Raw genomic sequence first — 13,802 nt, 5'->3', positions numbered from 1 at the left:
GGGGGTGAATTTGTGCTGGGAGGGGGGATTTCAGCGGGGGGGGTGAATTTGTGCTGGGAGGGGGAGGGGAATTTAAGCAGGGGGGGTGAATTTGTGATGGGAGGGGGGATTGCAGCAGGGGGGTGAATTTGTGATGGGAGGGGGGATTGCAGCAGGGGGGTGAATTTGTGATGGGAGGGGGGATTTCAGCAGGGGGGTGAGTTTGTGTTGTTAGGGGGGATTTCAGCGGGGGGGTGAATTTGTGCTAGGAGGGGGAATTTCAGCAGGGGGGTGAATTTGTACTGGGAGAGGCGGAATTCATTCTTAGGAGGTAAGCATGCAGATTAGTGGGGGGGGGGGGGGGGATTTTTGCTGACACATAATGGGGGGGGGGGGTTACAGTTTGACATGCTCGCTCTAGGTGGCCTTGTTCCGGCCCCTTCGTCTTACCTGGGCCACCCGGTGCTCGTTCTCGGCTGCTTGCAGGCTGCGCTCCAAGCTGCGGCTTTCTCGAGGGCCAACCTGCGCTCCCTCTCGCTGCGTCGCAGAGTCTCCTCCTGCAGGATGAGGGTGGTCTGGGCATTGCTGAGCTTACTGTCCACTCCTCGCTTACCTGGATATGAAGAGAACAGACATAGAAACCTCCGACTCAGCCCCCCCCCCCCCCATCTACCCCACAGAGTGCTCCTCACCCTCCTCTATCTCTGACACCACTTTCTGCAGCTGCTGAACACGTGTGGTCACCCCGTCTCGCTCGGCCTCCATCTCCACCAGCTGCCGAGACGCCGTTCCCAGCTGAGTCCGCAGGTCGTCCTATGGGAGGAATTCAAATGTATGTAGATCCTTGGTCTCCAATCAGCGACTTTGCCTAGGCTGAGATGATGTCACCAGTCTGCTGCAGGCAGGAGGAAGCATTTCCTCAGTCTCCCCCCCCCCCCCCCAGTGATCTGACTGAGGAAATGCCTCCTCCTCCTTCTACAAAGGAACAATGTGCAGTCTGATCACTGGGGGAGGGGAGACTGAGGAAATGCCGCCTCCTCCTTCTACAAAGGAACAATGTGCAGTCTGATCACTGGGGGAGGGGAGACTGAGGAAAATGCCTCCTCCTCCTTCTACAGTCTCCACTCCCCCAGTGATCAGACTGTATATTGTAACTTTGTAGAAGGAGGAGGAGTCATTTCCTCAGTCTCCCCTCCCCCAGTGATCAGACATTGTAGCAAGTCACACGGTGAGAGACTGCAGCAGAGGCTGATCTGTGTCACACATTTGTGAACACAGCCAAACACTGTACAAGCACCGGGATTTACATGATGACGTCTCCCCTTAGCATATCCCTGGGTCCCAACCTTGCCCATTCTCACCCTCTCTCTCTGCGTGTCCCGGAGCTCCTGCAGGAAGTCTCGCAGGGCGGTGCGGATGACCTCGGGGTCGATATCGGCTGACAGTTGCTCCCCTCGGGTAGGAGAGGCTGACCGATCCGGGGTGCGGCTGCGCTCCGGGCTGCCTGTACGGGGGATGGGGCTGCCTCGTCCATCGGTAGTTGTGGTGTATGTATTGTCAAATCCTGGATGAAGAGAAGACGAGAATGAAGAGCACTTTGTGCAGCAGCCTTGCCGTGCCGACTCTCTGTGACGCCCGCTTACCCTTTAGTGGGGAGAACGCCCTGCGGGGTGAGTTACTGCGCCCCTAACGGCCGGGCTCGGCGTGCGTCCCGCTCGGCCAATCCCCAGAGTTCTCCGCAGAGCAGAGTGCAGGCTGCTGAGTTTGAATTCCGTCTCCTCTTCAGTCCTTCCAGACGCGCCAGCTCCGCCTCCAGTCCATGGACCCGCCCCTCACTGGCGCTCAACTTCAGGCTCAGCTGAGCCAACTCCTCCTGCGATGCTGCGACTTTGATCTCCAGATTGCGGGTGTTGTCCAGCAGCTTCTTCTCGTTGCCGCGAGCCTCCTCCAAGCTGCCCTGGCAGTTCCTTCTCCCGCAGGCCAAAGTCGCTCTCCACCTCGGTCAGCTTCCTCTGCAGAGCGCCGAGCTGTGGAAAATCAGAGGAAGTCATGTCTGTGGCGGGATTATCACTTCCCTATCTATACCTATCCCCTTCCGCATCCGCCGGCGCTCGCCCCCTTCCGCTGGCGCTCGCCCCCTTCCGCTTCCGCCGGTGCTCGCCCCCTTCCGCATCCGCCGGCGCTCGCCCCCCCTTCCGCTGGCACTCGCCTCCTTCCGCATCCGCCGGCCCTTACCCCCTTCCGCATCCGCCGGTACTCGCCTCCTTCTGCATCCGCCGGCGCTTACCCCCTTCCGCCGGCACTCGCCCCCTTCCGCATCCGCCGGCACTCGCCCCCTTACGCATCCGCCAGGACCCGCCCCCTTACGCATCCGCCGGCACTCGCCCCCTTACGCATCCGCCGGCACTCGCCCCCTTCCGCTGGCACTCGCCCCTTTCCGCATCCGCCGGCACTCGCCCCCTTCCACCGGCACTCGTCCCCTTCCGAATCCGCCGGCACTCGCCCCCTTCCGCATCCGCCGGCACTCGCCCCATCCGCATCCGCCGGCACTCGCCCCCATCCGCATCCGCCGGCACTCGCCCCCTTCCGCATCCGCCGGCACTCGCCCCCTTCCGCATCCGCCGGCACTCGCCCCCTTCCGCATCCGCAGGCACTCGCCCCCTTCCGCATCCGCAGGCACTCGCCCCCTTCCGCATCCGCAGGCACTCGCCCCCTTCCGCATCCGCAGGCACTCGCCCCCTTCCGCATCCGCAGGCACTCGCCCCCTTCCGCATCCGCCGGCACTCGCCCCCTTCCGCATCCGCCGGCACTTACCTCCTTCCTGGCGGCTTCCCGGCCGCCTTCCGTCTCCACCAGCTTCTGCTTCAAGGAGAAGCTGTCTTTGCGCATTTCTTCCTCTCGCTGCTCACACATAGAAAGGCGCGCCTGCACTTCCGCCAAGTCTCGGCTGCGCTTTGTGTTCTCATCATCCAGAACCTTCAGCTGTGGAAGAGGCAGAGAAGGAGTCAAAAGATGCCAGTTGTGGACAGCATAGGTCCTGGGGGAAAGAGCCATAGGCTCCTGCTGCTGTCTGTCAATCACAGCCTTCGAGGAGAACGAAGAAGCATACTGTGTGCATCAATAGACACACAGAGCCCAGCTCAGGATCGAGCCCTCATGATTACCTCTATAGCAAGGGGCTTGCTACGGGGGCACTTGGAAGGAGGGAGGATCCAGAAGCGCCGGTAGGGGGACCCGAGCCATAGCCTCCTACTACTGTCTGTCAATCACAGCCTGTGAGGAGAGAACGAAGAGGCACACTGTGCGCATCAATGGACACACAGAGCCCGGCTCAGGATCGAGCCCTTCTGAGTGCCCCTATAGCAAGGGGCTTGCTATGGGGGCACTTGGAAGGAGGGAGGATCCAGAAGCGCCAGTAGGGGACCTGATAAGAGGAGGATCGGGCTGCTCTGTGCAAAACCTTTACAGAGCGGGTCAGTATGACATGTTCGTTGCTTTTAAAAAATAAAAATGTTACCTTTACATTCACTTTCATTTTATAAGAATTACACAAATCTAGGCAGGACCTGGTGAGACTTCTCTTCAGATTCGTCAGATCTTAGCTGGTTTGCTGTCTGTGGATGGATCACGTTGTATTGAATAGTAGGTGATCAACAGGGCAGCACAGAAAGTGCCAAAGGGCCGCACGTGGCCCTTGGGACACAGATTTGGCACCAGCAGTACCGTAGGTGATCCATGTGGCCGCACAGAACAGGTGGAACTCTGCGATTACCTTGCTGGTCATTACCCTGGTTGGGAAGTCTCACTCAGTCCCAGATTACTAATTATTCCTGAACTCACAATGAGTTCTTTCATTTCACAAGTGGCGCACCCAGATGCACAAACCCTCACCTGCCGCCGCAGATCCTGCAGTTCTCTCCTCCCCTCCAGACGTGACCTCTCCACCTCCCGCAGGTTGCTGCGCAGATCAGCGGCCTCCTTCTCTGTGGCGGCTCTGGCCTCCTCCAGCACAGACAGCCGCTGCTCCTTCTCTTCATTGGCCCGTTTCAGACTGTTGGTGCAATGCAAGCGGCATGGTCAGCGCTGTCACGCGGGATAGATCGGCCCACCCAGCAGCTTGTCATTAGGGAGATTTACCCCTTCTTTTATAATCTAATGGTCCTGGTGACCACTGTCACTGGTACTAGAAGGGATAGAGCAGGGTGTCAAACTGGCGGCCCTCCAGCTGTTGCGAAACTACAAGTCCCATCATGCCCCTGCCTTTGGGAGTCATGCTTGTAACTCAATCTTGCAATGTCTCATGGGACTTGTAGTTTGGCAACAGCTGGAGGGCCGCCAGTTTGACACCCGTGCTTCAGAACTACAAGTCCCATCATGCCCCTGCCTTTGGGAGTCATGCTTGTAATTGTCAGCCGTGCAATGGCCTCATGGGACTTGTAGTTCTGAAGCAGGGGTGTCAAACTGGTAGCCCTCCAGTTGTTGCCAAACTACAAGTCCATCATGCCTCTGCCTTTGAGAGTCGAGTCATGCTTGTACCTGTCAGCCATGCAGTGCCTCATGGGACTTGTAGTTCTGAAGCAGGGGTGTCAAACTGGTGGCCCTCCAGTTGTTGCCAAAACTACAAGTCCCATCATGCCTCTGCCTTTGAGAGTCGAGTCATGCTTGTAACTGTCAGCCATGCAGTGCCTCATGGGACTTGTAGTTCTGAAGCAGAGGTGTCAAACTGGTGGCCCTCCAGTTGTTGCAAAACTACAAGTCCCATCATGCCTCTGCCTTTGAGAGTCATGCTTGTAACTGTCAGCCGTGCAATGCCTCATGGACTTGTAGTTCTGAAGCAGGGGTGTCAAACTGGTGGCCCTCCAGTTGTTGCCAAACTACAAGTCCCATCATGCCTCTGCCTTTGAGAGTCGAGTCATGCTTGTAACTGTCAGCCATGCAGTGCCTCATGGGACTTGTAGTTCTGAAGCAGAGGTGTCAAACTGGTGGCCCTCCAGTTGTTGCAAAACTACAAGTCCCATCATGCCTCTGCCTTTGAGAGTCATGCTTGTAACTGTCAGCCGTGCAATGCCTCATGGGACTTGTAGTTCTGAAGCAGGGGTGTCAAACTGGTGGCCCTCCAGTTGTTGCCAAACTACAAGTCCCATCATGCCTCTGCCTTTGAGAGTCATGCTTGTAACTGTCAGCCGTGCAATGCCTTCATGGGACTTGTAGTTCTGAAGCAGGGGTGTCAAACTGGTGCCCTCCAGTTGTTGCCAAACTACAAGTCCCATCATGCCTCTGCCTTTGGGAATCATGCTTGTAACTGTCAGCCGTGCAATGCCTCATGGGACTTGTAGTTCTGAAGCAGGGGTGTCAAACTGGTGGCCCTCCAGTTGTTGCCAAACTACAAGTCCCATCATGCCTCTGGCCTTTGGGAATCATGCTTGTAACTGTCAATCTTGCAATGCCTCATGGGACTTGTAGTTTGGCAACAGCTGAAAAGCCGCCAGTTTGACACCCGTGGATTAGAGTATTAAAGGGGGAAGTCTTCTGATGGGGACACCTGTTCTGGTGACAACAGTCTTAGTTATTTCCTCTCTTCCTGTTGTGTCCCTGGGAGAGGAAGTAAAAACCCCTTAGACAGGAGTTCTCAGCGTACCCTTCTCTATCCAAAACTTATAAAAAGGTTTGGCTCAGAAATCCGATGTTACAAGACATACCTAATGCGTTCACTTTCCGCTCGCCGTACCGCCCCACGCAGCTCCTCATTAGATCTCTGTACAGCTTCCTTCCTCTTTGGACTCATCACTGAGAGATCTGCGCAGGTCCTGGGCCTCCTTCTTATGTACCTCCACCGCCTCATGACTCTCACGCACACGCCGGTGGGCCTCAATCAGCTCACGCCGCACGGCGTCCCGGCCATCTTCTACTACACAGAGCTGAGTCTTCAGTTCATCCACCTGAGAGAGAACACAGAGGATCATCAGGGCTGGTCACACCTCAATGATTGTGATTGGTTTGTGCGAGTTACTGCAGGCTGCCCCTTGAAGACTTTCAAAAAACTGGAGAGTAACAGAAAGAAAACTGACAGACAGACCGTCTAAATTTCCGACAGGCCTTACCTCGCGCAGTGCCGCCTCCCGCTGTTTCCCCGTCTCTCGGATCTGCTCGTTCAGCCTCTTCAGCTCTCTATCAACAGATGTCAGCGATTCCTCATACTTCTCCTGCAGAGCCTTCAGCTCGGAGTTCAGATTAATGATGGTGCTCTGTACATGAAACAATTGATGTATATCTATAGATGATAAATGTGGGGTCCAGATAGAACATTTATTCCAATATGACATCAGATATAAGACTGACACATGCCCAACACATTTCGGGGGAGAACGCCCCCTTCATCAGGGCTGAAGATGGAAAACCGTATATACCGGTCTGGAAATAGAAAGTAAAGTGTGTTTTAGCCAAGTAAGTGCAGAGTTGCCAACAGCTGATTTGTGCAAAAAACTTCCGCCAAGCTCCGTGCTTACCTGCCGGACGGAAATTCCACAAGCTTTATTTTCAATCTGGTCCAGTATGTACGGCCTCTCATCTGAGGCCCTAATGAGGGGGGTGGTCTTTGGTCCCCAAAACCTGCTGGCTCTGTGACAAGGTCTCATACCTGATCACTTGCTACATGGGCCTGATCACATGGTGCATTGGCCTGATCACATGGTGCATTGGCCTGGACACTTGGTGCATTGGCCTGATCACATGGTGCATTGGCTTGGACATTTGGTACATGGGCCTGATCACATGGTGCATTGGCCTGGACACTTGGTACATGGGCCTGATCACATGGTGCATTGGTCTGGACACTTGCTACATGGGCCTGATCACATGGTGCATTGGCCTGATCACATGGTGCACTGGCTTGAACATTTGGTACATGGGCCTGATTGCATGGTGCATTGGTCTGGACACTTGGTACATGGGCCTGATCACATGGTGCACTGACTTGGACATTTGGTACATGGGCCTGATCACATGGTGCATTGGCCTGGACACTTGATACATGGGCCTGATCACATGGTGCATTGGTCTGGACACTTGCTACATGGGCCTGATCACATGGTGCACTGACTTGGACATTTGGTACATGAGCCTGATCACATGGTGCACTGGCTTGGACATTTGGTACATGGGCCTGATCACATGGTGCATTGGCCTGGACACTTGATACATGGGCCTGATCACATGGTGCATTGGTCTGGACACTTGGTACATGAGCCTGATCACATGGTGCATTGGTCTGGACACTTGCTACATGGGCCTGATCACATGGTGCATTGGCTTGGACATTAGGCACATGGGCCTGATTGCATGGTACATGGGCCTGATCACATGGTGCACTGGCTTGGACATTTGGTACATGGGCCTGATCACATGGTGCACAGGCTGGATCACCAGGTGCATCGGTAGGGTTGTCACGTCATCCCTATAAAACCGAACACATAATAATCACACGGGTTCTGAGGCTAATTTAATGCACATAAAGCTCTAAGTGAGTTTAATTACCACCTTAATCAGCCACAGAACCTGTGTCACTAATATGTGTTTTATAGGGATGAGGAGGCAACCCTATGCATTGGCCTGATCACTTGGTACATGGGCCAGATCCCATAGTGTACTGGTAAAATCACATGGTGCACTGACATGATCACATGGTGCATTGGTTTGGACACTTAGTACATGGGCCTGATCACATAGCTCATTGGCATGATCACATGGTGCATTGGTTTGGACACTTGGTACATGGGCCTGATCACATGGTGCATTGGCCTGATCACATGGTGCATTGGCTTGGACACTTAGTACATGACCTGATCACATGGTGCATTGACCTGATCACATGGTGCATTGGCTTGGACACTTAGTACATGACCTGATCACATGGCACATTGGCTTGGACACTTGCTACATGACCTGATCACATGGTGCATTGGCCTGATCACATGATGCATTAATTTGGACACTTAGTACATGACCTGATCACATGATGCAGCGGTCTAATCACATCCAGCCCAGCTAGGCACTGAATATTATGTAGGAGCTGCAGAAGTGGGAAGAGTGATAAATGTGGATGATGTTTTATGTGCTGGTATTGAGCGCACACTGTGAGTACATAACATGGAGCCTCACCCGGTCCTGCTCCTGCCTGCTCTGGTGTTCCCGTTTCTGGCGCTCCATCTCCAGGCTGAGTCCGGTCAGCGTGTGCTGCGTGTTGTTCAGTTTCTCGCTCAGAGACGCCTTTTCTGACTCCTTCAGGGAGAGGGCCTGTGGGAGAGATGGGAACACAAATTACACCCACAAATCCTCCAATCCAGGTAGAGGCTACATAGAGGCACATGTGTTTTCTATTTATTTATGTACATAAAAACTAAAGTTTAATCTGCTTGTTTTACATTTCCGGCTCCTCCTTTCTTACCTCAATGTGCTAATAATGACATACTGAAGTAAAACTTATTTCCATGACATGCCTTATTTTACACCCAATCATGTTATCACCGGCTTTCTGTGATTCTCTATACAATGTAGGCAGATTATGGCTGGTGGAAGGGGCCGGCAGGGGGCTGTAGTTAGCTTCCTGAAAACATCACACAGCACCCTTCCTCAGTACTCCTTTCAAGAGCCCCCAGTCCTGATGCAAGCAGTGGGCGGGCTCTTGGGAGGAGCCATGCAAATGTCAAAATGCCTTGATGTCATTCTGGAGGAGTGGATGTTCCTAGGCAGGCTGTATTTACATGTAGACTTCTCTGAGTATTGCCCTACATGTGATGCTGAGCCTCCATTAATGAAGGAAATGAAATCCAATTAATGAATGGGGCGGGGCCAGGGATAGGCAGGCTAGGGAGAAAAGGGCTAGATGATGCTGGATGGTTCCGGCCCTGCTCACCTGCTGCTTCTCATTCTCAGCCTGTAAGAGGCTGTCATCGCGCTCCTGCTGCAGAGTTGCTATCTCCTCACTCATCTCCTCACGTTCCATCTCGTATTTGGCCAGTAACTCTTCCCGCTCCTGCGTCAGGTGGTGGACCAACTGTTCTTTATCCGATTCCAGCTCCAGGCGCTGCGCTTCCTGCAATACATCCAAAGTCACACCTCCTGCAGAGAAGTATCAGGGAAAGGCTGGCCATATGTGTTCTGCTCAGCAGACTGGCAACCTGTGAAGTCCCAGCATGCACCACTCTCCCCAGCCTCAGATCACATAGACACACTGGGATCAATCAATGCTGTGACACTACAAGTCCCAGCATGCACCACTCTCCCCAGCTTCAGATCTCATAGACACACTGGGATCAATCAATGCTGAGACACTACAAGTCCCAGCATGCACCACTCTCCCCAGCCTCAGATCACATAGACACACTGGGATCAATCAATGCTGTGACACTACAAATCCCAGCATGCACCACTCCCCCCAGCCTCAGATCACACAGACACACTAGGATCAATCAATACTGTGACACTACAAGTCCCAGCATGCACCACTCCCCCCAGCCTCAGATCACACAGACACACTAGGATCAATCAATACTGTGACACTACAAGTCCCAGCATGCACCACTCCCCCAGCCTCAGATCACACAGACACACTAGGATCAATCAATACTGTGACACTACAAGTCCCAGCATGCACCACCCCCCCAGCCTCAGATCACACAGACACACTGGGATCAATCAATACTGTGACACTACAAGTGCCAGCATGCACCACCCCCCCAGCCTCAGATCGCATGAACACACAAGGATCAATCAATGCTGTGACACTACAAGTCCCAGCATGCACCACTCCCCCAGCCTCAGATCGCATGAACACACAAGGATCAATCAATGCTGTGACACTACAAGTCCCAGCATGCACCACTCCACCCAGCCTCAGATCGCATAGACACACAAAGAGCAATAAAAGCCATGACACTACAAGTCCCAGCATGCACCACCCCCCCAGCCTCAGATCACAGACACACTAGGATCAATGCTGTGACACTACAAGTCTCAGTAATGTATTTGGGGAATGATGATGGGGAACATCAGAGAGATTAGAAACCTTCTCCCTCAGCAGACGTTCCATGTCCTCCTCATGCGATTTCTGTTCGCTCTTCAGTGCCATGTGAGCTTCCTTCTCCGCCTGGACCAGCTGCAGGCTGAGGGTCTCCTTGTCCCGTTCCAGTTTAGTGACCTCGGCCTCCATTTGCCGACGCAAAGAGACAACCTCCGCTGTAGGGAGAGAAAAGCGCTGATGACTGGTGGAGTACGAGAGCCTCTCTTCCTCCCCGATATACAATTATCCTTTGCCTGTAGAAGGCAGACACTTTATTATCGCACACAGAAAAGAGTATGATAGGAATTCTGATATCTCTGTAAATTCCATAACTTGGTGTACAGCACGGGACCCAGGCTTGATATTCACAGACCCCGGGATGTCCCCAAGCAATGAATGAGAAGATTGGGTAACAAGGCCAACAGAAATGTGCCAACAGGTCCAACAATAACAAGAGTCAAGTGAACCAACTCAGTGCTGCTTCAAGAACCTCGTGGTTGAAGGCTACATATGTAGATGTTTGGAGGACCATCTTGGAGAACTTGGAGAAGGAATGAACTGAAGACCAAGTGGCTGCTTTACAAAGCTGACCAACAGAGGCTTGATGTCAGAATACCCGAAAACATCCACCGTTCTGGTGGACTGAGCATGTAATACTGCTGGATATGTTTCATCGTTTCGAGTGTAAGCTCTTTGGATGAGTTGTCCTATCCACCTAGCAATAGTGGATTTCAAATATATAGGAACACGTAAATAAACATATTGAGTGTCTAATGATGTTAGGTATTCCTCTTGTCTCCGAGAAGCAAGAACTGACCTTTGGAACATGAAGGTAATGGTTTCGGGATATTAGGTCGGAGAAAGGACTAATACCCCCGTTGGGTCTTGGTACCGGCAACAGGTTTAAATAAAATCCTTTGAATCTGTTCTCCAGAACAATCTGAACGACAACTACCTGGGACAAGACATGGCTCAGAGTGGTTTGCAGATCTGACTCTCTTTGACCAGGTTTTGGTTGGTTTGAGAGAAGAAGACGCTGAGTGGGTAAAGTGTGAAACTCTATTTCAGGGTTCCTCAACCAAAGTTCCATGGAACCCTAAGGTTCCTCCAGAGATTGCTAGGGGTTCCTTGAGCAATTTCTGCCTCTCAGATAAGTTCCCACTGACACCATTGATCTTTTTAGCTGTAAGGGAGGATTCTTTCCAATGTCCACACATGTAAGGAGCATTCTTCTCATAGACCATCACACTAATGTATCAAGACTTGTAGATATGGTCATTTTTAGCTGGGGTTCCTTGAGCCTATTATTTCAAGGGTTCCTCTGCGTTGAAAAGTTTGAGAAAGGCTGCTCTATTTTGTACCTCTTTGAAACCACTGATTTCACCGGTCTGGAATGTATGAGAAGAACAAACTGTAACAGAGGTCTAACCACTCTGGGGTTCAGCTCTGAAGATGAAAGTAGAGGATGGTGACAAAACACTCTGTGAAGGAGACTGATATGGAGCCGGGGGGGGGGGGGGACCCTGGGCTAGAAGCCTTTCAGTGTGGAAGAAGGACCTTTCCTCCTGTGGATGAATCTGTCAAGTGCCTCACCAAAGAGACACCCTCCTTCAAAGGGCATACATGTGAGGTGTCATTTACCTGCAGCTTCAGCTCACTAGGCTTTGAGCTACAAGATTCTGTGCATGTGAACGGAAATGAAAGCAATTCTAGAGATTTGAATCAGAACATGTTCTAGAACAGGGTTTCTCAATTAGGGTTCCATAGGACCCCAAGGTTCCTTCAGAGGTTGCTAGGGGGTAAAAGTTCTGCCTCTCAGCTAAGTTCCAACGGACACATTGAGCTTTATACCCATCTATAAGGGGGAATTCTTCCCACTGACCATCAGACTAATGTATCATGAGCTGTAGATATAGTAATTTTTAGGAGGGGGTTCCCTGAGACCGGAAAGTTATTTCAAGGGTTCCTCTGTGTTGAAAAGATTGAGAAAGGCTGTTCTAGAACATCAACTCACAAGAATAAAGTGGAAGGAAGTGTCTGTAAGCCCTCAAAGGAGCTTGTTGGTTGTTTTTTAGTCTAGTCCAGTGGTCGGCAAGCCGCGGCTCGCGAGCCACATGCGGCTCTTTACACACTTTAATGCGGCTCTTCTGTGTGCCGGGAGCCCGCTCCCCTCCCTCCTCTCGGGCGGCCGCCCCAAAAGTCAGGACTCTGCAGCTAGCCCAGCAATGGGCAAACTACGGCCCGGCGGACCTTTTAATCCGGCCCGCGGAGCGTGATCCAAAAAAAAAACAGCCAGGGCAGCGCGCTCAAATGCAATGATTGGCCAGTCTCGCTGCCACTCACATCCTGATAGCCAGTGATTGGCTGTCAGGATGTGTCTAGGCGGGGCAGCGTGACGAACGTGAGAGGAGCTAGGCTCCTCTCACAGTCCGCCCTGAAGACCGTAACGGCGCGGGAACACGGCAAGAAGAACGCGCGGAGCAAAGGTAAGTGAATTGACACAGGGGGGACTTGGCTTACTACTTGCTACTTACTTACTACTACTATATGAGGGATGAATTACTATATGGGGGATGAATTAATATATGGGGGAGGAATTACTATGGGGGGATGAATTACTATAAGGGGGATGAATTACTATATGGGGGATGATTTACTACATGGGGGATGAATTACTATAAGGGGGATGAATTACTATATGGGGGATGAATTACTATATGGGGGATGAATTACTACATGGGGGATGAATTACTACAAGGGGGATGAATTACTACAAGGGGGATGAATTACTATATGGGGGATGAATTACTATATGGGGGATGAATTAATATATGGGGGATGAATTAATATATGGGGGATGAATTACTATATGGGGGATGAATTACTATGGGGGATGAATTACTATAGGGGGGATGAATTACTATAGGGGGGATGAATTACTATATGGGGGATGAATTCCTATATGGGGGATGAATTACTATGGGGGATGAATTACTATGGGGGATGAATTACTATATGGGGGATGAATTACTACATGGGGGATGAATTACTACATGGGGGATGAATTACTACATGGGGGATGAATTACTATATGGGGGATGAATTACTATGGGGGATGAATTACTATGGGGGATGAATTACTATATGGGGGATGAATTACTATGGGGGATGAATTACTATATGGGGGATGAATTACTATATGGGGGATGAATTACTATGGGGGATGAATTACTATATGGGGGATGAATTACTATATGGGGGATGAATTACTATATGGGGGATGAATTACTATGGGGGATGAATTACTATATGGGGGATGAATTACTATATGGGGGATGAATTACTATATGGGGGATGAATTAATATGGGGGATAAATTACTATAGGGGGGGATGAATTACTATATGGGGGATGAATTACTATATGGGGGATGAATTACTATATGGGGGATGAATTACTATGGGGGATGAATTACTATGGGGGATGAATTACTATGGGGGATGAATTACTATGGGGGATGAATTACTATAAAAACTTATTGAAACTAAAAACAGTGTACCATCCTATGTATTTTCAGTTTTAAAAATGTGGCTCTCAAAATAAATTTCAATCGTGGTTTTGGCGACATTTGGCTCAGTTGAAAAAAAGGTTGCCCACCACTGGTCTAGTCCAATTAACTGTGGTCTGACAGTGAGAAATTGCAGCATTAGCCAGTCGCCAAGCTGGGCATGTGGGGTTAAAGTACGCACACTGCTGGAATCTGTAAC

At 51.4% G+C, this 13,802-nt stretch overlaps 1 protein-coding gene across 1 annotated transcript in view; it reads right to left on the bottom strand.

Moving 5' to 3' along the window:
* Nucleotides 1-429: 429 nt before the first annotated feature.
* Nucleotides 430-13,802, bottom strand: part of LOC149427618 (uncharacterized) — a gene marked incomplete at its 3' end in the record, with an annotated part of 53,653 nt that continues 40,280 nt past the window's right edge. The window contains 16 exon segments of the mRNA XM_089667848.1: nt 430-482; nt 485-592; nt 672-792; nt 1,341-1,543; nt 1,623-1,667; nt 1,670-1,753; nt 1,756-1,939; nt 1,941-2,006; nt 2,794-2,961; nt 3,871-4,030; nt 5,679-5,749; nt 5,751-5,918; nt 6,081-6,224; nt 8,137-8,271; nt 8,891-9,070; nt 10,043-10,212. Coding sequence (XP_089523974.1) covers nt 430-482; nt 485-592; nt 672-792; nt 1,341-1,543; nt 1,623-1,667; nt 1,670-1,753; nt 1,756-1,939; nt 1,941-2,006; nt 2,794-2,961; nt 3,871-4,030; nt 5,679-5,749; nt 5,751-5,918; nt 6,081-6,224; nt 8,137-8,271; nt 8,891-9,070; nt 10,043-10,212 — 2,060 coding nt within the window.

Source organism: Staurois parvus, unplaced genomic scaffold, assembly GCF_062004578.1.
Source record: "Staurois parvus isolate SC_StPar_1 unplaced genomic scaffold, SC_StPar_1.0 ptg003609l, whole genome shotgun sequence".
NCBI classification, from domain to species: Eukaryota; Metazoa; Chordata; class Amphibia; order Anura; family Ranidae; genus Staurois; species Staurois parvus.
Note: the sequence above shows the minus strand (reverse complement) of the source record. Positions and strands in the feature narration are given on the sequence as shown.